General features: G+C 34.3%; 2 protein-coding genes and 1 pseudogene across 2 annotated transcripts; 1 reads left to right on the forward strand and 2 right to left on the reverse strand.

Annotated features, from left to right (window-relative positions):
* Positions 1-3,731: 3,731 nt before the first annotated feature.
* LOC121266460 lies at positions 3,732-6,886 on the forward strand (annotated as a pseudogene).
* A 2,147-nt stretch (positions 6,887-9,033) lies between these two features.
* LOC121266079 (aluminum-activated malate transporter 8-like) lies at positions 9,034-12,770 on the reverse strand. The gene is made up of 6 exons (XM_041169801.1): positions 12,465-12,770; positions 11,969-12,109; positions 11,436-11,708; positions 11,133-11,272; positions 10,789-10,941; positions 9,034-9,567 (listed from the first exon to the last, which is right to left on the reverse strand). Exons 1-6 carry the CDS (start codon positions 12,748-12,750, stop codon positions 9,043-9,045), a joined length of 1,518 nt encoding a protein of 505 aa, XP_041025735.1. The 5' UTR covers positions 12,751-12,770; the 3' UTR covers positions 9,034-9,042.
* A 9,040-nt stretch (positions 12,771-21,810) lies between these two features.
* On the reverse strand, positions 21,811-26,437 carry LOC121264440 (aluminum-activated malate transporter 8-like). Its single transcript, XM_041167605.1, has 6 exons — positions 26,025-26,437; positions 25,609-25,749; positions 25,137-25,409; positions 24,871-25,025; positions 23,435-23,578; positions 21,811-22,619 (listed from the first exon to the last, which is right to left on the reverse strand). Exons 1-6 carry the CDS (start codon positions 26,311-26,313, stop codon positions 22,083-22,085), a joined length of 1,539 nt encoding a protein of 512 aa, XP_041023539.1. The 5' UTR covers positions 26,314-26,437; the 3' UTR covers positions 21,811-22,082.
* Positions 26,438-27,193: the final 756 nt, after the last annotated feature.

The following is a 27,193-nucleotide window of genomic DNA, read 5'->3' on the forward strand; positions in this document are numbered from 1 at the left end:
GTTAAAAAAACAACAAAAAAGGCTATTTATTTGACATTCCCTCAAAAAAGGGCAATCTTATATATAGAAGGATTATATATATATATATATATATATATATAGAAATTAGGATACAGCCAATTATGATGGTTCTTCTCGTGTTGTTCAAAACAACAAAAATATCTATTTGGCATTCCCTCAAAATCTGGGAAATATTTCTGGAAACAGATTTGAAACTAGCCAAAACTTTTTGTTTTTCCTCCGAATTATCTTTGCACATGCATGCAGCCATATTCCGTCACCAAGTAAATGGGTTTCTTGGGCAAAGCTGATGAGCTTATTAATAATTTAAGGAAAATGCTAGGAACCCGGGTTCCCATTTAAGTTTCCCGCTTGATGTGAAAAGGCCACCTTTCTTTTTTTTTTTTCTTCTTCTTCTTCTTCTTCTTCTTCCTCCCCTCTCCCAGCTCTCTCTCACTTGCTCCGTGTGAGACCCCTCCCCTCCCCTCACCCAGTTCATTCTCCCTTTCCCCGCGTCTCCATCTTCGACCGTCTCCCCTCCTCTCACCCAGTTCGGCTTCTTCAAAGTACTCAAAAAGGGTTTTTTTAAGGTAAATCTATAATTTTTGTGTCATTGTTTTCGAAACAATTTTACTTTGTTTCTAGAGTTTGTTTTGGAATTTATTTGGAATTTGTTTGTGGCTTGTTGAGTTTTATTGTAGACTAATGAGGTAATTTTCTAAGCACCAAGTGCTCGACAAAATGTCACAACAGTTTTGTCTTTACATATTAAAGGTTTTAATGATCTGACGCCACATCCACACTTTAAGGTTTTGGTATTTTGCTCAACTCATGCATTTCTCCTTGCAAGTTGCAGTTTCTAAGGCTCCTAGCAAATCAAATCAAGACATAAATCATAATTTCTCAACATAGACATGTGAATGTGCATACTTCTTTGATTTCCATCTTGCATATAAAGCAACTAGAACAAAAAGATTTGTGACAGTCGATGAAAATAGTGTAACCATGAGTCAGAAAAAAAAAAAAACTGACTGGTTCAGTATAACCATGAGCAATGTTTCAAAAGATACAATGCTTCCTACCAACTTAGTGGCTTAAGCAACCCGACATCTTTGTTCAGTAACAGTCTCATTTTCCTTTCAAAAAATAAAATAAAAATAGCATTCCCTTTTAAATTCCTTTTAGGTAATGGTACTATGAATCATGGCTTACATTCATGGCTTTATTCTTTCTCGCATGTTATTACAAGTAGTAACAAGCTTTCATTAATGAGAGAAAATGACATTTCAAGTAATCCATTTAAGGCCTTTCATAATGTCTTGAGTGTTGATGATAATGTACGTAAACTGGGCATACCAATTGTTTCGAGATGCAACTGTTGCTCTTTAGGTGGATATGAAGATTTGAATCATGTTTTGGCGGTTGGGGAGTTTACGGAAGAGATGTGGTTGCGGGCTTCTCATTTTGTTGGTATGAGCTCTATGTGTGGTAGTGGATGGAGGGTTTGTGTGGAAAGTTGGTTCCTTAAAGCCAAAAAAAAAATTTCTCAAATCGGGTCTTTGGTTGGTATTCTTTCTTGCTTTCTTATTTGGTGTCTTTGGAATAGGAGATGCAAAACAAGGATGAAAAATGTAGAGGAGTCGAGGAGGTTGACATGGGAAAAAAAATAAATTCTGGGTGGGTTAGTTAGGGGAAAAGCTAAAGGGAGGTGTTGGGTTGTAAGCTGCAGATGAGGCAATTTTATTAGCTTTCCACTTGCCGATTAAATTGGTTCAATGTAAAGTGCAAAACTGGTAAGATGGAAGCCTCCTGTGGTAGGTTGTTTTAAACTCAATGTTGATGGAAGCTCTCTCGAAAATCTAGGTATGATGGGGGTAGGGGGAGTCATTCGAAATTCTTCGAGCCAACTGCAGGTGGCTTTTGCAGTTCATTTAGGGACAAGAAGTAATAATAAGGGTGAATTGATGGCTCTTCTTTATGGTTTGCGTCTTACTCATTCTCTGGGTATTTATTAGGGGTGTACAAGAACCGTCAGAGCTGGCTGTGAATCGATCAGACCGACTGCCGGAGCACGAAACTGACCAAAAGCGGCAAATAATCAATCGGCGGTCGAGAGGAATTGAGGGAAAATCGATATCGGCAATTCGATGCCTGTTTGAACCCCTGGGAAACCATTGAATCGGCCGATCCGGTCTATTTATTTTTTTTTTTGAATATATGTATATAAAACAACATCGTTTCGCTTAAATAAGTGAAACGACGTCGTTTTAGAGCTTGAAAGTTCTAAAAAATATAATAGAATGGCACCATTTGGCTTTTAAGCCAAACGACATCGTTTCAAAATGAATTAATAACCCCCCTCACCCCTCTTCTTCTTCTCTGCATCGTCTTCTTCCTTTTGCAACTCTCTTCTTCCATGGCAGCGACGCTTCTTTCGTCTTCCTTAGTTCCTCCTCCTTCACAAAAGATGCTGACGGTGGACAGAAGACTGCACCGACGCATGTCGAAACCGATATGATCGATGTTCCCTTCCCAAACCCATGGTTTCGGTCGGTTCAATAGACCCATGATAGACGTTGGTAGTGTCTTAATTTTGCACCGAAAACGACGCCAAACCTATCGGTGTACAACCCTAGTATTTATCACATTGACATAGAAATGGATTCTTTATTGGTTATAAATTGATTGAGAAATAAAAGATGTACAATTTGGTATTTGGAAGATTTTTGTTAAGAGATACAAACACTGTTGGGGAACTTGGATGTCGAAGTCAAGCATATTTATCATGAAGGGAATTCGTTGGCAGATTATCTTGCTAAGCTAGGGGCGAAGGGGTGCACGTCTACCTAGAATAATGTTGACTGTCCAAGATTTCTTAAAGGGTCTTTGAGACTAAAATAATTGGGTTTGCCTAATGTTCATCTTTAATAATTTTGCTTGTATAGGCCTTGTTATTTGGTTTTGGTTTATTGGTTTGTTTTGGTTTGATATTTGGAATGTTTTCTTATTGATTATTTATAAATCCCAAATGTCCAGATTGTTACTATAGTTTTCCTCCGCCATAAGTAATGGTTTTTAATAAAATTGAGAGGGGGTCACTCATAGACATATGACATCCGTCTCTTCATAAAAAGACAAAAAAAAGGTCATCCATTTTAGAGGTAGTGATATAATAATTGTAAATATTAACACAATGTCTGAAGCACATAGTAACACCAGCAATATCTCACGCTCAAAGAACTCTTGGAAAAATGAATATCCAATATACTTTTGTGGTATTAAAGCATGCCGATGAACTGTGCATACAGAGGATAATGACAGACGTCGATTTTTCAATTACAAAAACTTTGAGGTATGTTATTTCACTCTTGTTTGTTAAGAAGTGAATAGTATTTCTTGTTTGTTAATGTGTTGGTTGATTTTGTAGACTAGGCATTCTTGCGGATATTTTTGTTGGTATGACTCGAAAATACCACCATATGGTGAGAAGATTTACAAAATCCATGAGTGCTTACATCAATGGAGGAAAACCATGAGTGCTTACATTAACAAAGAATTATAAAAATAGGTTCAATAAAATCCCAAGATTTTAACAGAGACAAACTGGGTTAGGGGAAAGGAGGGGAGACGATTGGAGATGGAGACGCGGGGCAGGGGAGACAAATGAAGATGAATTGGGTGAAGGGAGATGGAGAACGAACTAGGTGAGAGGAGGGGTCTCACACAGGGCAAGTGAGAGAGAGTAGGGTGAGGGGAGGGGAAGGGTAGCATGCGGGGCAAGTGAGAGAGAGAAAAAAAAAAGAAAAAAAAAAACAAAGGCCAAGTGGCCTTTACAAGTCAAGCAGGCAGCCTAAATGGGAACCCAAATCGGATTCCCTAGCATTTTCCATAATTTAATAGGGTCTAGCCCAATGTTAGAGGCCTAGAGCCCACAAAGTCTTGAAATAAAGCCCATATGATGGCCCACACAGCCTTAGTCCAGTTAGCACAAAGATTCATACTGACCGATTGAATTGTCGGTATGGACTAATCCACAACTTTGAAGTTCAACATGTCTCTCCTCCATCGAACAAAGCCCATTTTGACCCTCACAAAGTTTCGAATCCAATTCTAAACCCTCACCACCGATTAGGGTTTTTTTTTTTATTTTAATTTTTCTCTACACTTTCTTTACTAGCTGAGTCTCAAGATTCTATCACTATGGTTTGGTCCCTGTCCTCTCTCTTTCTCTTTATGGTTACATCTATTGGTTTTTATAGCTGATTTGTGGTTTTTACTGGTGTTATTATTAATTCTTTTGTTAGCCGCAAGGAGATTACATAGAGCTTCACAGGAAGAGACATGGCTTTCGCCTCGACCACTTTGAGTGCAAGTGCAAGAAGGAGGCTCGTGAAGTCCACAAACGTTCTGAATATGCCTAGAAGGTAAACTTCCCCTTCTTTCTCTTTTTAATTATAGTGTTCTGTGAATTCCACAATCTATTCTTTCTTAATTTTTAGAGCTTGATCTGTCATTTTATTGGGGGGTCATATTTTAAATGGAACAGGCTCTGGGTATTAAGGGCAAGATGGTCGCGAACAAATGTTATGCAGAAAAGGCTTTGATGAAGAAGACGTGAGTCTAATTTTTTTTGTTTTAATCTTTGTTTTATTTCTGTTTTTTGCTAATTTTCACTTTTTCACTCGATTTTTCTCCAAATTTATTTATTTCATTTCTAGTTTACTATGGAATTTTGACTGTTTCTATATACTAGTTGTTCGAAGGGTATTAGCTCAATGCGTTGTTCTTTATAAATTTTGGGCTTTGAGATTTTGATGCCTTAGTAAAGATGTGCCATGGACCATTTGGAGAATAACAGACTTATCTTTGTCGTGATGGTCGATAAAGTTATTGTAGTTCTCTGTTATTTCATTACTCAATCGCTCATACTATTTGTATCAAGTTAAATCACTATGTATCATATTATTCAGTGATCAGTCACATATAACTTATCTTTTCTTCTTGATGACTACTTTTAAATTGGATAGCTACTAGTGGGTTAAAATCATCTTATTTTTGCATGCAAATAGACTGGCCATGCATGAGGAATCGTCCACCAGGTGCAAGGTGGATGATGATGTCTATGAAGGAGCTGTTCCTGCTTATCTGCTGTATCGAGAGAACACAACACAGGCAAAAGTATGTTGCTCTTGCAATCTAAAAATTCTTGTTTTATATGCAAACATCTCCTATAATGTGTATAAATCCGAGATTACATTGAATATAGGTTCTTAGCAATACCATTAAGCAAAAGAGGAAAGAGAAAGCCGGAAAGTGGGAAGTCCCTCTACCAAAGGTGAGTTGATAATCAACTTCCTCGCATTAGTGTATCTATTTTGCACTTCCACGGGTTGTTTGCCATTTCCTTTGCTCATATGTGCATGTGTGCTCATTGTGGTTATCATGCAAGATCCTTCAATTGGGCACTTGTCTTAAATGTAAACAAAGGAACTTTATAACGGGAATTTATGTCCCTTCTTCAGGTGAGGCCTGTGGTTGAAGATGAAATGTTTAAAGTGATCTGATCTGGTAAACGAAAGAGTAAGTTTTCCTTAACTCACCTTCTTATTAATCTCTTCTTGACATTGACAGTTTGTGTATTGTTAAAATTCATTTATCCTTGATTTCATTTGTATGTCTTTAGCTTATGGTAAGACTGTAAGAAGATATGATTTTAAAGTGCTAGAAAATTGGTGTAGAGCTATTGTTGTTTTCATTTTTCTCACCTTTATTTATTATTTGGCCTAACTCTACAGAACTTATGACTGTCTGGAGTGCATGAAATTCATTTGATTCAAGTTAAATTCGAATTATTTATATTTCTCGACCTGGATTCTCGTTTGCAGCCAAGCAATGGAAAATAATGGTCACGAAAGCCACATTTGTTGGACCTGACTTTACGAGAAAAACTCCCAAGTATGAGCAGTTCATCCATCCTATAGGTTTGCGGTTCACCAAAGCTCACGTGACACACCCTGAACTCAAATGCACCTTCAATCTTGGGATAAAGAAAAATCCTAATGGTCCAATGCATACCTCCCTTGGCGTGATGACAAAGGGAACAATCATTGAGGTAACTTTTCTATCAAAAGCTATGGTCCATGAAAGAACGCAGTCGGCATAATGGGTTTATCCATCCTATAGGTTTGCGGTTCACCAAAGCTCACGTGACACACCCTGAACTCAAATGCACTTTCAATCTTGGGATAAAGAAAAATCCTAATGGTCCAAAGCATACCTCCCTTGGCGTGATGACAAAGGGAACAATCATTGAGGTAACTTTTCTATCAAAAGCTATGGTCCATGAAAGAACGCAGTCGGCATAATGGGTTTACCCTGTTTGTTTCTCCTGCTACGATGAATTTCAGGTGAATGTTAGTGAGTTGGGTCTGGTTACACCAGCTGTGAAAGTTGTATGGGGTAAGATTGCGCTTCTGATTTTATAACCACATATTACCATTGTTATCAATGCCTTCTTTTTTCAACTTTCATTAGTGCATGTCTTGGTTTGTTCTTTATATTAGCCTCCCCTCTGTCTCATTTGTTTTGTGGTGAACGTAGGGAAATATGCTCAGGTGACAAATAACCCCGAGAATGATGGGTGTATAAACGTTGTTCTGTTTGTATAAAGAAGGTTCCTGGCAGCAGGAGACTGGGGAGAACACCAAGATGTCTGAAATAGGATTCTTTCCTTTAAATGGGACTCGTTGTGTCTCTTGCGTGTAACCCAATTATATAATAGAGCCTCTTTGTTATTTTTTATTTTTTCTTTTTCTCCCGAGTGTAGCAGCATGCTAAAATAACAATGTCATCGGAGTTATATGATTATGAATGATGCAATTTTGTACTTGCAATCTTTCAAATTTATTTATTATTTAGCTTACCAGATTTCTCTATTGTTACCATTTAAGCTGAAGGACAAACATCTTTACTGGGAATTATTCCAATAATAGCATTGTAGAGCAACCATATTCGATCGTTATTAAAATATGCGTTTGGATGTTGAAATGAGTTGAGTTGAGTTGAATTAAAATGATAAACTATTGTTAGAATATTATTTTTTAATATTATTATTATTTTGGAATTTGAAAAGTGAAATTATTTATTATATTTTGTGTTGGAATTTGAAAAAATTGTAATGATGAGTTGAGATGTATTTAGGTTCCAAACATACTTGATCGTCTCATTTATTGGTTTGTTGAACGAGCCTTAATCCTAATTGTCATCCTCCATGCATGCTCGAGTACTTGGCCTCCTCTTCGACAAATAATTCTTCCGCAGCATAGCATTCACCAAATTGCAGAATACGGAATTGCATACGGTTGACTGCAAAAATCCAATAAATTATGGTCACATTAAAATACGAATTTAGCGATATTACAGATCTTTCTGTATTAATTGATCAACACCTAGTCTTGATGAAACTTCTCCATATATAGGATCCAGTCCAACTATCTTGAGGAAACTTCAGATCAGAGAACCAGGTTAAATATTTATAATCTTGTGCATATTTTCAGTTTACTTGAAAATTAATGATAACAAAAAGAAAATAATTTTTTATTTTAATATTTGATGTGCTTAATTTCTATATAAGTTTTGTCATACTTTTATTCTTAATTTTATGCTAGTTTGTGTTTAATTTTCTTATTTATTAGAATTTTTATTTATTTTGTTTATTTTTTTAGGAATAAATAAATTGAATGAGTTATCAAGAGAATAGGAAACATTCAGTTCTCAAAATTCTTGAAGTACCCTTCGGTATTTAGAGGATAACTTTTTCTAAACAACTCAAATAAGGATAATTTTGGTGTCTATAGAAATCCAAGAGAAAATCATGGAACTTTTGTATTAAAGCCTTGGCAAAAAACGAATATCTAGAAGGCGGAAAGGGCGCATCAATTCAAAAGTCGTAAAACTACTAAATTCCTGAAATATCCTTCAGTATTTAGAGTATAACTTCTTGCAGAAAACTCCAATAAGGGCAATCTTGGTATCTACGGAAATCTGAGATAAAAACCTACAACTTTCATGTTTAAGCTATGATCGAAAACAAACATCTTCAGGGACGAAATAGTGCTTCAAGCAAGAGGTCAAAAATTTGCAGAATTGGAGTTCATTAACGATAGAGATTCTTGATCTACATAGAGTTTCCTTCTTAACTCTTTAATCTTCTCTTTGTATAATTCTCATTATGAATTCCAGAATTATTATGGTTTGTTTTGATTAGATTATGAACTTATTTCTATTGCTAAGGCTACGATGTAACCTCTCCATGACAATCTCGAATCTTATTTCGTTGTGATCATAATTTTATCATTCCTTTTGAGTATACATCATTGAGTTTAATGGCTTCAATTATTTAGCCAATAGTTGAATGATTTGTTGTGCATGTTAATTCGAGAGATGATGCATGTAGTTTAGCTTCGTATGATGTATGCCATGAATTGAACGAAAGACAGGAATGAGCCAACGTGATTTGTGCGGCTTTTATGTGAAATATTATTAATCTTAATGTGCTCAAATGCTTTTAAATTTGCATAGACATATCGCGCGTTATCGTATGTTGAGTAATTCTAATTCTACTCGAGAGGGGGTCTTAGATTAGTTAGAATATTTTGCCGTCAAATAGGATGATAATTGATTGATTGTATAGTTAGGATTTAGGATTGGATTGGTTAGGTGAGTCGGATGTCTTAGTGTTTTCTTCTTGGGTGAAATCTTCTTCTTTTTAAGTGTTTGACCAATTCTTTAGTTGTTGATTTAATTTAATTTGTTGATTTTTTTCTAATTCAAAATCCACCATTTCAATAGTTAATAGGTAAATAGTCATCGTGGGTTCAACATCTTTCTTATCATTATATTACTTTGTACGATTTCGTACACTTGCGAAATTTCACAACAATGTTCATCGTGCAACACTTTTTGATTCTTACAGTTGATCAAATTCAAATGGTTATAATGTGATATAGATAATATTGGTGATCATAGGTCAGTTATGAATTTTTACACTCCCAAGTTAAGTCGTTGGTTGCCGCCGACTTTTGGTACCTGGGAAATCTCATTTTCCATTGGACAAATATTCATGTTTGATGTTGTGGATACTGTAATTGTAAGATGGTCAATACTTCTGTCACCATCCGAAAGAGGTTTTATGCTTCCTCGATGATGTAGCTGCAGCTTTTCTGGTGCTACAGAGGGTTCAACACTCTTGAAATGTGCTAAGCAAGATAGCTCGTGGACGGATTCACATATTTTCTCCACGCATCTTGTGATTTCTATTAGAATTGAAGTCACTGATGCAATTGGTATAATTGCTAGGAGGTTCACATTCTCTAGTACTACTGAATCTGCTTTGAGTGCAATCTCGAGTTCATTAATGGCAGTTTTAGATATTTCTACATGAAAATTGGCGACCGAAGGGTCTGTCATTGTTTTAATTGATGTTGCTAATGCTTGAAGTGCCTTGCTGGATTCTGAGCTCATCTTTATTGTTGATTCTTGAATTTTGTGTCGAAATTCTAGTGGTACCTGCAAGATTAACATGTACACATTAATAATTAGTAAATTCTTTCAAGTTATAAAGGTTTATATATAATTCTTTGTTAATTAATTAAAAAATCATTAGATACAAAGTAAAGTTTTCATGTACTATTTTTACTTGATAAATTTCTTTAAACCCATGATCATCAAGCTTCGTAAAATGATCGATGACAAAGATCGGAGAATTAAATTAACAAATTGAAAATTTGATTTTTAGCACCGTCATTTATTTAATGTTAATCTGTCCATCTATTAAGTGTAAAAATCTTCCTTTTTATCCCTTCTATTATTATTAGTGTGTTGGTGTAATCTATAAATTACATGCAATAGATCAAGAGATGATCAATAAGCGAGCGTAAGTACGTCTTCCTTTGAATTTTGACCCCACAAAACAAGTATGTACTCAGTTATAAAATGACAGTAGTGAAATTATTTGAGTTGAAATGTTTAACCGAGTTCTAAAAAATGAGAGAAAAAATTGAATAAAAATATTATAAAATTAAAAAATTATTCGAATACAATTTTTATTTTGAAGTTTGGAAAACTTGTATTTATTTTTATGTTATGAAGTTTGTAAAAAGATATTAGTTTTGTGTTTGGGTAATGATTAATTAGGTAATGAATAAATTAAAAAGTTAAAGATTAATTTAAAATTGAAAAGTGTTTTGTATTTGAGTGATAATTGAGAATGAAATTATGATAAGTTCTAGAATTTTGAGAATCTTGTTGATCTGTGTCCAAATGTCCTCTACCTAGATAGAAATTGAAATCTCTAAGATCAAGACTATGGAAATTCTAGTTGATGTTTTAGAAGCTAGCTGGCTAGACAAGTTGCGTGTTTCTTTCAGAAGTTTAATCAAACAAATTAATTCACACGTACATACATACTTTACGTCATAAATTCTCATTTGTTTTTAGAGATGAAATAAAATGAGTTAAAATCATTAAAATTAAAAAATTGAATAAAATATTGTTAGAGTATATTTTTTAATATTATTTTTATTTTAAAATTTAAAAAAGTTGAATTGTATATTTTATTTTATTTAAAAATTTAAAAAAATTATAATTATGAGACAGGAGGTTTTCAAAAGTTTTAAAATTTTGAGTTTTAACCTCTAAAACAAACCAGGATTCACCGGTAATTATTCTCACCGGTAATTATTCTCAATTAATTGCATGTAGAAAAGATACACTAGCTAGAATACGTACTTGGATATCAGAGTAGTTGGCGATCATGTACCCATTAAGAGCTTCAATATGGTAAGCACACTGTCTAGCAAGGGCTCCAATCTTCAAGTACTGTTTCCATGGATGACGGAAGGGGAAAAGGCCATGCCCTGGTTCCCATCTTGCGAAATTTGCCTGGAATATTCAAATCATATTCAGTCAATATTCTGGCTAGCTTGACTCACGTTGTAATGTAATATATCATGCACGAACTACGTACGGAAACAAAAATGTCCAGCAGATGATCAAGTGCAGATCATATATATATTGATTCATATTATATATAATTAATGGCTTTCATTTAAAATGCTATATAAAGACCCCACCAAAGATTCTTCATCGTTTTTCGAATTGAGGACTCTCTTATATCCTTGAAGAAGTACAGCCTTATCACCCTCAGAGGCCGTGGCACCACCCTTGATCATTAATTCATCCACAGAGTCCTGAAAATATTCGCTCTCAAAACCTGCACTAAAACATCAATTAATTTCTAATTAGTACGTGACAAACATTCCAAATTAAGATCGATGATCAATATATGAGTACTAGTGATCAGACATACAAATAAAATGAAAGCAAATTAAAGTAGGTAGACATTGAATCACCATGCATTAATGGTACGTACGTACCTTGTAGATAGTTTGCAAGATTTTCTAAATTGGAAGCAATTAACTTGTGAAGATCTTCGCCAGCCCATACCGGACAAACAAATATGGATATGATTATGCAGAATGCTCCTCCAATTACAATTGTTGAGAGTCTTTGATGGGCCATCTGAAAGAGTTGTTCAATTCGATATCCCGACACTGATACCAAGCTGAATGTCAATATAAAAATTAAGACCCCATAGTCATATCTTGCCTTTATACGTGGAATGAACCGTATGAATGATGATGCTGTAGCTGTACATGCATACGATACAAGACTAATTGCATCAGTACTAATTAAACCACATAAATTTGCTTTTATGTACTTAATTTTCTTGGTTGAGTACAGAATATATGGAAGAAAGGAGGACTTGGAATTATTACCAGGAATAAATTTATTTATATGCGAAGAAATCAAATATATATATGAACCCAAACTTTCTGCTTTAGCCCCTTTTGGCAATATTCCTAATAAGTTATATGCAGTACTTAATATATGATGATAAGTATAGTACTTAGTAAGAAAACAAGCATCCCAAGGGCAAAAGGCGCTCCTTTCTCGCCGAAGAGACGTGCTGTGTGTTGAGCTCCAACCCCCAGAGTACCCGCAAGTAATGTTGCAAAACCTCTATTTAAACTTTTGCTCAGAGATGCACCTGATCAACAGAAGAAATATGATCTATAACTAATTAGTTTAACATGCATGCATGCTAGCTACAAATCTTAAGAAGACTGAAATACATTTTTGATAATCTGAAATTTGGCTTTGGTTCGATTTTTCTTCCTGGAAATTTATAAGAACTTCATTCCATCAATGCAGGTAAAGTTAGTTGCTCACGTGACTGCTAAAAGAAGGTTAATTAGGTTGGCACGATAATTATCCAACTTCCAAAAAAGGAAAGTGTTTCTGCATTATTTTTAACAACATGCATGATTAATGTTCCGTTTTTTTTTTTTTTTTTTTTTTGGGGGGGGGGGGGTGTGAATAAATTAAGTTGTTCAAAAGCTTACCAACACTGAATTCGAAGACTACTACCACTGTTAGCACAGCCCAAATTCCTGAAGCCCCAAAACCATTGTAGAGAGGTTTCCAATAGTAAAACAAGGACACCAATGTGAGAGCTAATCCCACTTTTAGGGAGTGGGTGACTCTTCTTGGGTCTTCCTGTCCGACCTCCTTTGTGCTCTTTGCAACCTTGACAGCCTTATTCATGGCTTTCCCAGACAAGGCCTTAAGCCAGCTCCAACCACAGGTGAAAAGCCCAGCCTTCTGTCGAGTTTCTGCCTCAATCTCCATGGCTAAAGAGTGGTGGAAATTAAAGCTACTTGGCATTAGGGTAGCGAGGGTGGAGTGAAACTCGATGCTCGGAGAAAAATGCCTCTTGGTGGTGTCTCACCTTGTGACTGAATATTTATAAGAAGAAAACCTGGGTGCAGGTCAACAATATTCAATTACACACATGTTGGTACTTGTCTTTGTAGAACGAGGGGACAGAAACCTTTTGAGGAAGGAGTTGCGACCGAAGAATTGGCTGACTAGGGTTTAATTTACTTGGGATATGAGGTTATTATTTTCCACGAGTACAAACGGAAGCCCGGTACAATTCATGACAAAGTTTAGAACAAAATGTATTAAAGAACCAATTAGTTCAGCCCACTACCCGGAGGGAGGAGGAGCTGTTCAGCGTTAGCTTTTAGTCTTTTAGATAATGAAAAGTTATATACAAAATCTTCACATCATATATTACACATAATTTTTTTATTTTTTATTTTTTTATTAAATATATAGTATATAGATAATGAGTAGAAGAAATTAATTAATTTATGAAGAATGAAATTAAAAATAATAAAATAATAAAAATAAGTATGATATGTGATGTGTAAGATTGATGAATAACAAAACTCAAAAAATATTACCGAAGCCATTAGCTTTTTAACTTTGGCGTCATGCATGTATAAAGTATAAACACAATGAAGCCTTGCTAATTATCCAGGTCTAGCATTATCAAAATTGCCGAGATAGGAAATCGATGCAAGTCCATCATGAGATGCACTGTTGTATCCCACTGTTCACGAGCTTGACGAAAAACAAGTCAGCCTACAAAATTTTTTTAATCTAATTAAATAAAGTTTATGGATCATCCTCCAAACTAGACTGAACTTGGGACTTTTCATTAACCCTTGAAAGACGTAAAACTAAATGATAATTAAGAAAGTAAAAAAGGGAATAATGAAGCCATGATAATTAAGAAAGGAAACAAACAAACAACGCCTATTAGTCTAGCTAAGCCAACTGCATAAAAAAATAAATTAACCAGTTAAACACATTAAAGACGTCGACGATCTTTAACGTGAAATCATCACTTATTTTAAAATTTAAAATTAATATAAATTAAGAGATAAATTTAATTATTTATTTTATATTCTTAATTTTTACTTATAGATCAAACTCTTCCTTAACGAGTAGACTCGACACGTCATATATAAAATATTTAATTAAATAAAATAGAATATAGAGTTAGAATTTAAATTCACAAGTTTTTCTTTGATATCGTAATGAAAATTATAAGTAAAAACAGATTTTGAAAGAGATTTCTATTATTTTTGAATGAGTATTATGTATAGTACTAAGAGGGACGTCTATTTATAGAGAAAGAGACAAAAAAAAAATAAGGAAGTATTTTAATCAAAGTATTAATATATATCAACATAATTAATCTAATTAGTAATATTCTACTCAAAGTAATTAATATACATCAACATAAAAAATGGGATGGAGTAGCTAGCAAGTTGAGATTTGTATTAATTCACTTAATTACTTCACGTTCATAGCTAGCTGGCTAGCTAATTTATAAGGAACTGATACTTCCCCAAAAGCATTTAATAATTACTCGTATCCCTGCACTAGAGGGTAAAAGAAAGATTAGCATGATTCCTTGAACGGCCAACTACTCCCAGTAATATATATCTGAAAGTTATTTTTTATTATTAATTAGTATTAAATGACCACAAGCCATGCATTATAATTAATCATGGAGTTGATCATGATAACGGAATTAGATCAATATTAATGTCATGCATGGATTCCTCCAACAATATATATATATATATATATATATATATATATATATATATATAAAAGTGCTTATGCACTATAAAACTCGAATGGGACGGATATGGTACCAGTACTAGCTAGTACTGAACGTCTACAAATTTACAAATAAATGTGTGACAAAACTTAGTACTGTACATACGTACGCCTGCATTAATATTTCATAAAGAAAAGGAAGTAAGATTTATACGATCACTACTTATTGTTCTGAGTTTTAGGGCTGAGTTGTAGGGCATCAGCTCGAGTCATATAGCGACAACATGAGGATGTCGATTAATAAAAGGATAAAGCTAAAAGAAAACATGAAAACAAGACAAATGAATAGTAGCTAGCTAGGCAGAAATATAATATATATATATATATATATATATATATATATTTCTCAGAACCCTCCATATATATATATATTCCATTTTTTCCATATATTTTCAAACAAACTAATAACAAAAAATTAATGTTTATTATAACTTACATACTATAATTAATATATATATGAAATGCAACGTTCTAAAGATTTTTTTAAATACTATTAAACTAGCTAATTAACTTTGTATTAATCTCTTCTGCATTCGTGGGCTTGATGTATCGATCTAATCGCTTCTGTATCCAACCTGGTCATGTTTTAGATAGGATCGAATCGGAAACGTCAGCAATCACTAGTGAGTAGGATCGATCTGACTCGATAATGTATATGCAGCTATATATATAGGTTCTTTCATTTTGGGACCCGAGTAGAAAGAAATAAGCATATATAGCTAGCGATGCTTTAATGTATGATCTATCACATATTTTCTTTTCTTTGGCAGTTTTTTCTTCTTTATATTACATATAGCAACGACACTTCACCAGAATGGAAAACTTCATTTAGTCTGTTTCCAACCACGCTCAAAATCTTGCCCAATTCTCAGAGCAACTTGTCTAGCTAGCTAGGCTAGATACATGGATATATGACTATCAACATATATACATGCATGGTCCTTATTTAATATAAGAGGGAAACAGCAAAGCAAGACAACGATTCATTTCTACATGTGTCTCAATACTCCATCCCAGCCTTGTCCATCCATTGATGGTTTCTTTTTTCATACTATAGACGTACCGTGTACGTAACACCAGAATCACTAAAAAGTCTTCACATAGAAATGGGGTTGATCGAGTCGGTCGACTTTTGTCCTTTTGGAAGTTCTCTTGCATGTTTTTGATTGATGGACGTCCTTCTAGCACTTTAGACACCGCAAGACATCATAAAGAATACGGCAGTCGGGCACTATAAATTTTATTGAAATAATGATCATATTCTCTTCTACATGACCATTTATTGAAATAATCATATTAATTCTCTTCATAGCGCTATAATATTATTCCTTAGACGGAGCCATTTAATTATATAACACATTTGCTCATCAACCTGCAGCTTGTCTCTCTAATCATCCAGTTTTAGAACTTAAAAGATATCTCCACCTCATTTTGCTTTTTGTCTAAATTTGTAAGATTGTTTTTGTCCCCCCCCCCCCTCTCTATCTCTCTAGAAAAAGTCTTCTTATAAGCGAGTTTGCACACCAAAATGTATACCGATGCTAATATGTAAGATATATATTTAATGAAACAGTGAGACGAAAATTATTTTCATGAGAATGAGGACCTTCTTCTTCTCTCAAAGTTTTCTTTATTTTATTTTTATTTTCAATAAAAAAAATTATGTCAGTATTGGTATGAGGTTTGTTGCGCCAAACCATTTGTACTTAACAAAACTCATATATATATATATATATATATATATATATATAAAGAGAGAGAGTTTTGCTACTCATCAATCTCACACATCACACACCACATTTTTTTTATTTTATTTTTTTAAAACTAATTGAGTTAATTCTTCTAATCTTCATCTATACATTACATATTTGGTAAAGAGAAAAAAAAACTAAAAATTAAAAAAATTACATATAGTCATGTGTAATGTGAGTATGATAAGCAAAATTTTTGACAAGGGAATCCAGCTCCTAAGCATGCAGTAGTGTGGTTGGAACCCGAAAGGAGTTAAGAAAAGGACCCATCTGGGAAAAGTAATTCCTAATAATGGATCATCGATTGTTTAGGCACCTGCCGAATGATACATACATGCATACATATATGTGTGTACGTGCGCCGCATGCGATTTATATTTGAGAAACGCGCGCGTATATAGTTTGGCAAAATACCGTATATATATGTCAGTTACAATAGCATTACTTTGGTCAGATTATGTGTTATGAGGTGGCTTGAATTCTGATTGAACAGTGCAAGTGTCGTAGGTTCGCTCGAGCGGAGGTTCACTCAATTCGAGCGAAGTCAGATAGAGAGATTCGCTCGACATTCGCTCGACACTCAGCTCGAGCGAATTCAGACAGAGAGCTTCGCTCAAGTATCGCTCGACATTCAGCTCGAGCAATATCCAAGTCAGAGAGCTTCGCTCGACCCTCGCTCGACACCCAGCTCGAGCGAGTTCAAGCAGAGAGCTTCACTCGAGTCTCGCACAACTGTTGGCTTGAGCGAAGTGCAGAATATCTACGTTCGCTCGACACTCGCTCGACATTCGCTCGAGCTAAGGTTCACAAAAGTGAATTCTCACTTTTCCTATAAATATCAAACGGCGCCTCTTCTGCCTCAAGGACTTCAGAATTCATTTTTACTCTTGTTTTAGTGTTTTCTTGAGAGAGAAGTCTAGAGAGAGTTTGAGAGATAACTTCCTTGTGAAGTTTTGTTGTATTGATCTGTACTCCATCTCTGTTGATAGTGAAATCTTCGATACCGACCCCACTAGTGGACGTAGGCTCATTTTGAGTCGAACCACTTAATTCTTGGTGTTCTTTCTGTGTGATTGTCATCAATTTCTTTCGTTTAGTTTTGCTACTATACTTCGTGTTAGTCTTAGCTACACTTATTCCCAACATTATGATATAATATTGAGCTTATCTTGGTCATGTATGTGCGGGATATGAAGGTTTTAATGTTATGGGCCATCATTCGCTCAACATTTTTCGATATGACATCAAATGGTTGACAGTCAGATAAAATATAACACGTAGTTTTTAATAATTGTTTAATAATACATTATATAATGGAAAAATAATGATTAAAGGGATAATGATCAGTAGTTTTTTATTTTTTTAATTATATATCATAATTCTTATCTCTTGTAAATCTCAGTTTAATTAGCATGCATGGGAAATCATTTTTGGAGGGACCCTAACATTGCATAAACAATATATAGTCACTGATTTCTAAATCATCCTAGTATTTATAGCTGTATAAACGCTGAATCGATTTCAATCATACCTGCATGGACGTGACACCGCCCATAATACTCTCAATTTTCTATAGGTAACGCGTTATAAATTACTGAGTTGAAATGACCACACTACAGCAAGATAGATGATGAGCATTCGAAATAAACGCGTTTTTGTATGAAAAATGACTTTTACTCATGACCACGATCGATGTGTATAATTACTTCGTGGTGGGTAGGAAATTAAACTCCGGAGTTGGAAAAGACAAGCAAATAGCTAGCACTATTGAGTAGAATTATTAATTGGTCCTAGCCTTGGTGGAAACTATGGCAAACCAAATTGACAACTCGAACTGTGCATTAAAACTTAAATCATTAATTTTCTTTTTTTCTGCTTTTGACCTCTTTTGTTGCAACTTGCAAGTAGAGATATAAAATTTTCGTTTCGATCCGCACTACAATTTTTGCCGAATACTCCAACTACTATGAAGCAACTTGCCTCAATGTATCTATATATAAACATAAACAAGTGGCCTGTCATGGCCGGTAGAACTTTCTTGCATGAAAGTAAAACATCAAAGATGCTTGAAAGTCTACGTACGCACATATGTCTCTCCAAAACTCGCATCCCTGTATTATGATCGATCCACAATAAATTGTTTCTTTTGATCTTGTATATATGGCAAACAATGTCACACGGTCATTAATGGACGTGTTAGTAAATGGTTTGAAACCCACCAAGAACCGGGGGCCAAACTTTTATTCTTTTGGGTCTTTTTCTTGATTTTGATTTATGGAGTGCTCGCGGAGGCATGCACTACATGATTCTGCTCGACAGTGGGAATTAATTCGTACGAGGATTTTCAACCAGTGAAATTAACGTAACTAGATGGCAACGTACTTACCAGCTGGGTGATAAGGTGGCTTGATGGAATACTGTTCAAAATAATTCATGGCATATATGCATGCTGACCAACAAAAGGAGAAAAAAGAACATCGAAGTAATTAACAAGTACATACACACATATTTATATTTTTATATATTTTTATATATATATATTGAGAGAGAGGGGCTTAAGAGGGCATGAAAAATGATTTGAACAAAGATTGGCTACGGTTTTTGGGTGAATTTTTAATGAGATTTGGCTATGTAACACAGGCTTGGGCTTGCCCCCCAGAAAATTTGTTGGCACTGTTTGTGACTTGGAATAGCTAGTAGAAAGTTTGCTTAATGTTCGCACGACAGGTCGCTCAAACGAATTTTGGATAGAGAGTTCGCTCAACACTCCATCAAGTAAAGATTAGATAGAGAATTCACTCAACACTGTTGAGGGAAAAATTAGTTAATTAGTATATTCTAATGAAAACCTATGTAAAGTTGAGTTGTAACAAGTGTTGATGTATTGGTACATGAAAAAGATTGAAGTGTGCTCAACATGGCTCGACTGGCGCTCGAGCGGAACCTTCCAGAGAGGTTCGCTAGATGGGCGCTCGACCTGGCGCTCGAGCGGAACCTTCCAGAGTGGTTCGCTCGATGTGCGCTCGACGCAGAACCCATCCAGAGTGGTTCGCTCGATGTGCGCTCGACTCAGCGCTCGAGCAGAACCCAAACAGAGTGGTTCGCTCGAGGTGAGCTTGACGTGGCGATCGAGCGGAACCCATCCAGAGTGGTTCGCTCGATGTGCGCTCGATGCTGTGCGCGAGCAGAACTCATCCAGAAACGTGCGCTCGACCTTCGCTCGACACCTCGCTCGAGCGGTTTCAGAAGATAACGTGCGCTAGACCTTCGCTCGACACCTCGCTCGAGCCAATGTTCAAGACAACCTAAAAATTTATGTTTTGAGCGCCGTGACTTGCTGGGACTATAAATAGAACAGATCATTTCTGTTCTGTGGTGTGGAAAAATAGAGCAAAACCCTAAGTATTTCAAGAGCCAAAGAGAGAAACATATTCCTCACCTTGTGAATCTCTTTTGGACAAACACAAATCCACCACACCACTCTCAAGATCAAATCTCATTCAAAGTCTATTGAAGTGGATGTTTTGTTGGCCGGAAGGTTTCCGGAGCTGCTGTTGATGCAGAGACCGAGAGGTTCTTGTGAAAAGCTATAGAAGGTCGGAGTTCCTACACTACATGCGTATAGAGATCGAGTGGGTCACTCGTGATGTTGCAAGCCAAGTTTAGGAACTACAAAGGTTTTGTGAGTGTCTCTAAATTGGTTGTAATAAACTTTTTCCATAGTAGATTTTAGGTGGTGGCTTACACCAGGTGTGGTTTTAGAATTTGAAGACGTTCTTCAAATGAGTTTCTACTTCGTGACCAAATCCCTGTGTTGATTATTTGTATAATTTGTATCATCTTTTATTTGCTTCTTGCCATTAATATTTATTAGTCCATAAAATTTGAACTGCACCTATTCACCCCCTCTAAGTGTTGTATGGGATAGAACTACTGTTTTTTCAAACACCCTACTCGAACGAATAACTAAAAAATCGTAAAATTAGGATTTCCATTCACTTATAACTTTATAAATATGTATTTAATAAATATTACTATAACTGTCTAGAATAGTATTTTTGTTCTAAAGTGTATTTTGTCTTTTCTAGAGATAATAAAATTATTTACAACTCTCATGAACATATAGGCATTATTGATTTAGGAAAATAATAAACACACAATACTTTACACAATATTTTATATAATAATATTTTAGAATGAGAAGTATTTTTGAAAAATATCTTATAAAACTAATATTATTTTATAAAAATATCCTTATTTTATAGCATGTATTATGAAATATATTGTGAAAAGAAAAATCTAATTATAAACGATTATACACATTAATACGCGCACTTATTTAATATGATTAGTCAGAAAGTAGATTTTATTAAAAATATTGTTAATTTAAATTTAAAATATAAAAATAAAAATAATAATATACATATTAGTATGTAAATTTGCTTACACATAAAAAAAATTTATTACAAAATATATTGAATGTATATCACTACACATTTATTTACGTAATTTCTGTATGATATGATTGATTATTGATTATTTTGTTTATTTTTACTTTTCTATCCTCGTTTTCGCAGCAAAAACAATTTTTAAGTCTTGTCATAATTATCTAGCCTGTGTCTTTTGGTTTGTCTGACAGGGCACCTGCACGTACAGACCGGAAATAAATAAAACTAATGTGTACATGACTTTGTCAGTACGCAATGCATGGTAATTCAACTTAATTGGGGGTCCATGATCTCTAGTTGCTCTTGCGGTGGAAGGTTTTTAACTTGGTTTAGTTACTTTTGTCGTTCATTATACGCCATATATATGCGTACTACAGCTTGTAACGTTGTACATATTTATTAGTTCAACAATTCTCTTATATTTATTAGTCTTTAATGTAGCTTAAAGCGAAAGCATTAACGGCCGAAGAACTTGAATTTATTAACGGCCTTGTAAAATCAAATATTAATCAATATGAAAAATACTCTTCCTAATTAACGGCCTTTCATTTAACGAACAACACTCTTAATTAATTAATCCTCTTTTTATAAATAAAATTTTTATATACAATTATTTTTATATATTTTTTATATATTCCACTAATATAATTAGGCAATATTTTTTTAATATAAAATAACTGTTTCGACTAATTACATTAATGAAAGGCATAAATAATATGTAAAAATAACTATATAGCAGAACTTTTTTATAAAATTATTAACGGATCTGCAACTAGCTAATCACTGTGATCTTGAATTAGGAAAACTGCCGGAGATCGATCATCCTTTTGTACTAAAGTACGCTACGTACTGATCTACGAGCAGTACGTAGCTAGTTATAATACACTGATCTCTATGTTATAATAGAAGAAGAATACAATATTGATAAGAAAACATATACACAAAAAAGAGATATTCGAGGGTATTGGGAGGAGGAAAAGAAATAGGAAGGAGAACTAGAACGTCGTCGATCGAGGGATACAAGTACGTACTTATTAATTGCCCAGTTCTCAAGTACAAGTGATCCAATACTCACACAACGTCGTCGAGTGATCCACTTATAACAGAGATAATGATGAACTCTACGTATAACTGATCAAAGACGAAACTAAAAATATTAAATACATCAACCTACAACTAGATTCACAAGATTACTCACTCTTAGTCCATAAGAATTTATTCGTATAATTTCCTTCTTAAAAAACTCCTAACAAAATCTCTCACGTCCGTCCCAAAATATAATTTAACGTTCTTCAAGTCGGACGGATTTTACTGCAGGATCAGGAATTCGATTTTCCAGTGAGTCCGTATTTGAGGGATCATACTGATGATCTACGATTTTAACGTTTGTTGCTTGCACTATGATGGTAACAGTACGGTCACTATCATCATCCAAAACAGGTTTTACACTTCCGCGATGTAGTCCGCTTCCTGGTTCCCGTTGATCTGATGTTGCAGCACTCTTGAAATATGCTAGGAGAGAAAGCTCATGGACCAATTCAGAGATTCTCCACACACATTTAGTGATTTCTGTTAGTATTGAAGCAACTGAGGCAATGGGTATAATTGCCAGGAGGTCTACATTCTCTAGTTTTGAGGCAGATTCGAGTGCAATTTTGAGGTCATTGATGCTGGTTTCGGAATTTTTCACATGAGGATCGGCAGCTGAAGGGTCTGTCATCGTTTTAATTGATGATGCTAATGCTCTTAATGCCTGGCTCGATTCTAAGCACATCTTTGTACTCGATTCTCGTATTTTATTTCGGATTTCTAGCGGTGCCTACAAAAGTAAATGTACATATATAATTAGCCAGAAAATTTTATCACTCATTCAATACAAATAAAACGTTCCACATGCATATATATATATATATATATATATATATATATATATAGCAATGCTAGGTACAGTCCCTAGCATTTGGGGACTGTAATGCAAGCTTAGACTATTTTAACTTTAAAATTTTTTAAAATTACAAAACTATCCCTCATAAAATGATGTTTTCTCTCATTTAATAATATGTCTGCACATATAGAGACTGCAAATAGAATTTCTCATATATATATATATATTATTTTAGTTGGTAATTTCCTTTAATATACTCACTTCATTAATTAGGAAATTGAGGCGTTAAAAAAAAGTAATGCTAAATATAATTGTAAAGTGTACAAACACCGTATAATCATTTAATAAAAGATATAATTTACTATTAAAAAATAATTTTTTTCTTATAAATTCTGTATATATTTATTTTTTTAAAAATGTATACAACTTTCATTTCTAACTTTGAAGATTAGAGAGATTTGTCCCAGTCTGTAAAAGGCAGAGTAGCTAGCTAGGGGAAATATTTAGGCCTTCAGAAATACGTAAAGGTCCTATATATATTAATTCGACATGAAATGGTAATATTTGACTTTTCATGCTCCCTTAGAATATCATTGAGAATGCAATTTTTATGCATTTTATTTAGATTAATTTTAAATTTACTAAAACCAATTAAGTTTGACATGATCATGTGATCTCTTTTAACTGATTAATTAACCTGCATGCATGCAATCTCTAGGAAGAGTCATGATATTGTAGCACGTACGTACCTGGATGTCGGAGTTGATGTAACCATCAAGAACTTCAATACGATGAGCACATTGTCTAGCAAGGGCTCCAATCTTCAAATACTGGTTCCATGGATGACGGAAGTGAAAACCACCATGTCCTGGTTCCCATCTTGCGAAACTTGCCTGCGCATATATATAGTTCGTCATATTTCAATAATATTAATAATCCTTATTCTGGCCTAAAATAACGTAGCCCGAAAGTACGTAAGACCGAAATAAACATAAAAAAAGGTACTTAGCATGAAAAGTTTAGATTACAGGTAGTAGCTAATTTCATATGCTGTTGTGCATCAATCTCTACAAAACCATTATTAATTTACACAAATTAGCTGCTACTTATTATGATTTGCACAATGTAGCTATAAGCTCCGCCCCTGCTGGCCACCCCTCGTTAGTCGCTCTCCTCTCTCTCTCTCTCTCTCTCTCTCTAATTAATTTATGGGTTTTTCTAATATTTTTATTTTTATAATTGTTTTGTTTTAGTTTTTAAATTTATTTTTGTGTTCTTTTCAAACTATAAATATTGGTTGTTTTTTCTTCAATTTTTAATTTTTTTAATATCTCTTTAATTTTTCAATTTTTTTTGTTGATGTCGCAGCATGCATGAATGCATGAGTGGGATTTTTTTTTTAAATTTTTAAAAAGACTAAGGCCTTATTTGGATAATGAGTTGCTTTCAACTTATCATCTCATTTAATCATCATAATTTTTTCAAATTTTCAATAATAAATAATTCAACATTTTTCAATCTAAAAATAAAAATAAAAATAAAAAATTTTATTTTAATAATATTTTATTCAACTTTCATCAAATCTACTCACTACTACTCAAACCTCCCCCAACTATATATTCCAGCTTTATGACAAGAATATTAATGCTACTTTGTCCTCTTAGTTTACTCTCTCATTTTGACAGCGTTTATATTTAATTTTTTTTACTTATTGATTAATGAAGTTATTATTAGTGTATTAATATTTTTTTATTTTTTAAAAGTATTTAAAAATGTTAAAAAAATATGAAAAGAAAAAATAAAAAAAAAATAAAAAGGTTGGGTTTTGCCGGCCAGACGCCCAGCGGTCATAGCAGCCTAGCATTACCATAAACAATATATAGTTATACGTACGTAAATAGTACTGTTTGAGACGTGACAAGTGACTAGTGTTGTACACGTTAGCAATATCGAGCTAGCAATTAATTAACAGACTTTGCTTGAAGAAATTACTTCGATAGTATTATTTAACAAAATAATTTTATTTTTTTGGTTAACACAGGAATCAGTTTGGAGAAAGGTAAAAACTCCAGCGAAATAAACAGAATTTGTTCCCAGCTAGCTTGTATGTTCTACGTACGTACGCATGCATCACTGTTTTTCCGATCCTCCCTTGTTTGGGATGGTCGGAGCTATATATACTCACCAAGGATTCTTCAGTGTTTTTTGGATTGAGGACGCTTTTGTATCCTTGAAGAAGTACAGCTTTATCATCCAGCTTAGAGTTAGAGGCCGCCGTGATAGTACTGATCCCTTCCTCCTCATGATCAGGGTCTGTCTGAAAATATTCGCCTCCAAAACCTGTAAAATGTCTTCTCTACTTGTTAACTATCGTTCAAGTACCGAGTACATGAGTTTAACGAAAATCAATCAAGAAAAATAGTTAATAATTAACCTGTAAAATGTAGGTACCTTCTAGATAGTTTGCAAGCTTTTCTAAATTGGAAGCAGTTAACTTGTGAAGATCTTTGCCAGCCCATACAGGACAAACAAATACGGACATAATTATGCAGGTTGCTCCTCCTATTGCGATTGCTGAGAGTCTTTGATGGGCCACCTCTAAGAGATTTTCAGTCCGATAACCCGAGACTGATACCAAGCTAAATGTCAATATAAAAATCATGACCCCATAGTCATATTTTGCCTTTATCCGTGGAATGAATCGTGTGAATGATGATGTTGTAGCTGCATGCACACACCAAAACAATTCCCTAGCCTTAAGTAATTTATAAATTGACTATATATAGGAGTCCGATCGAACTAAATTGAACTTGTATTCCTTTAATTAATTAGCTTCTTGCTAAAGCATGATTAATATATTTATGCATGTGTACACAGACAAAAGTTTGATCAGATGCGTTGTTTAGTTACGTATTATACGTACCTAGCAAGAAAAGAAGGACCCCCAAGACAATGGGCTCTGCTTTCCTGTCAAAGAGACGTGAAAAGTGCTCGGTCCCAATTGCCAAAGCACCGGCAAATAATGTTGCAAAACCTCTATTTAGACCTTTGCTGATGGTTGCACCTGGGATATATAGTAAAAACATATACGTATGTTAGTTTAATAACATTATATGGTACGTACAATTTTCTAAAAAGTTCTATTAATTCTGCTACAAATTAATTGGAAGTAGAAATATCATATATATTGATGATCCGTTTATAATTAATTACATTGAATGAAATTGAACATGGTTACAATCTGGGATAGTTTCGTTATTTTGAGTTAAAAGAAGTTTGAACTAATCAATTCGTATATAAAAGTTACCAACTGCTCAGAAGGGGAAAGAAGAAAGTTACCAACTGTAAATTCCAAGACCAGTACCACTGTTATCACAGCCCATATTCCCGAAACACCAAATACCTCATATAGAGGTTTACAATAATATAACAAGGACACAAATGTGAGAGCCAGTCCCACTTTTAGGCAGTGGATGACTCGTCTTGAGTCGTCTTGTCCAAGCTGCTTTATGCACTTTGCAGCATCCACAACCTTCTTGAACTTCCTTGCAGGCAGCAAGGCCTTAAGCCAGCTCCATCCACGGGCGAAAAGCCTGGCTTTTCCTAGGGTTGCTGGCTCGATCTCCATGGCTAGCTAAAGAGAACTAGTGGAGGAAGGCTAATATACTCGCGAAGAATGATACTAGAGAGAAAATTCCTCTTGATTTGTTGGGCTTCTCTCGCCGTGACTGCATATATTTATAAGATGACTACAGCCTACAGTCATGTAGATCAAGAATATTTTGTCGGAGAAGCCTTATTGCGGGATGAGATCAAGACAAGATATCATCAACCGCGTCCAAGGAAATTAAACTTCTGACTAACCTTTCTTGACTTGGAGGTATATAGACTGTAAAGAAGCTAGCCAGCAAGTGGATTTAGCATGCATTTTCCATTCATTGAAGTCCTAAAAAGAAGGAAGTTTTAATAGAGGCCACTACTTGATCCAAAGTACGTACGTATTAGCTAGGCCCAAAATATCAAGTATTAAATTTGTTAGAATATAATTGGACAATATATTTGGTGGTTAATTAGCAACTTTGTTTGATTTCAGCCAAAAATATTATAACATTTTAGTTACGGACGAATGGTCCTAATTGTGACACTAATTATATATATATATATATATATATATATATATATGATATTGTAGGCCGGATTGACATCTTACACCCAACGTGTATATATACTCCAGCGAATGCCAATTAGGAGTATTGGTTATCATTTTAGAGCCAGTAATGACTTTTTTGGGCTTCTTATTTTTGAGATGCTAGTTGTAAAATATATAAAAAATAATAATTTAAAAAAAAAGAAATTAAAAATAATAGTATTTTTTTATTATTTTATTTAAAAATACATAATCTAATGTAAAGATTTTTCATTATATGTAAAATTAATTTTTTAAAAATATAATTTTAAAGATACATGTAAAAAAATCAATACTAGTGCTCTAAGGCCGCCAGCCGCCT

The sequence above is a fragment of the Juglans microcarpa x Juglans regia genome, chromosome 5D, assembly GCF_004785595.1.
Source record: "Juglans microcarpa x Juglans regia isolate MS1-56 chromosome 5D, Jm3101_v1.0, whole genome shotgun sequence".
NCBI lineage: Eukaryota > Viridiplantae > Streptophyta > Magnoliopsida > Fagales > Juglandaceae > Juglans > Juglans microcarpa x Juglans regia.

Excerpts from the sequence above, each read along its gene's own strand:
- LOC121266079 (XM_041169801.1), bottom strand. The coding sequence starts at position 12,750 with ATGGAGATTGAGGCAGAAACTCGACAGAAGGCTGGGCTTTTCACCTGT. Across the intron at positions 10,942-11,132 it reads AAAACGATGAAGAATCTTTG|GCAAATTTCGCAAGATGGGA; the intron begins GTGGGGTCTTTA and ends TGAATATTCCAG. Across the intron at positions 9,568-10,788 it reads CCAACTACTCTGATATCCAA|GTACCACTAGAATTTCGACA; the intron begins GTACGTATTCTA and ends TTAATCTTGCAG.
- LOC121264440 (XM_041167605.1), bottom strand. The coding sequence starts at position 26,313 with ATGGAGATCGAGCCAGCAACCCTAGGAAAAGCCAGGCTTTTCGCCCGT. Across the intron at positions 25,750-26,024 it reads GGTCTTGGAATTTACAGTTG|GTGCAACCATCAGCAAAGGT; the intron begins GTAACTTTCTTC and ends TATATATCCCAG. Across the intron at positions 25,026-25,136 it reads GCTTGCAAACTATCTAGAAG|GTTTTGGAGGCGAATATTTT; the intron begins GTACCTACATTT and ends GACATTTTACAG.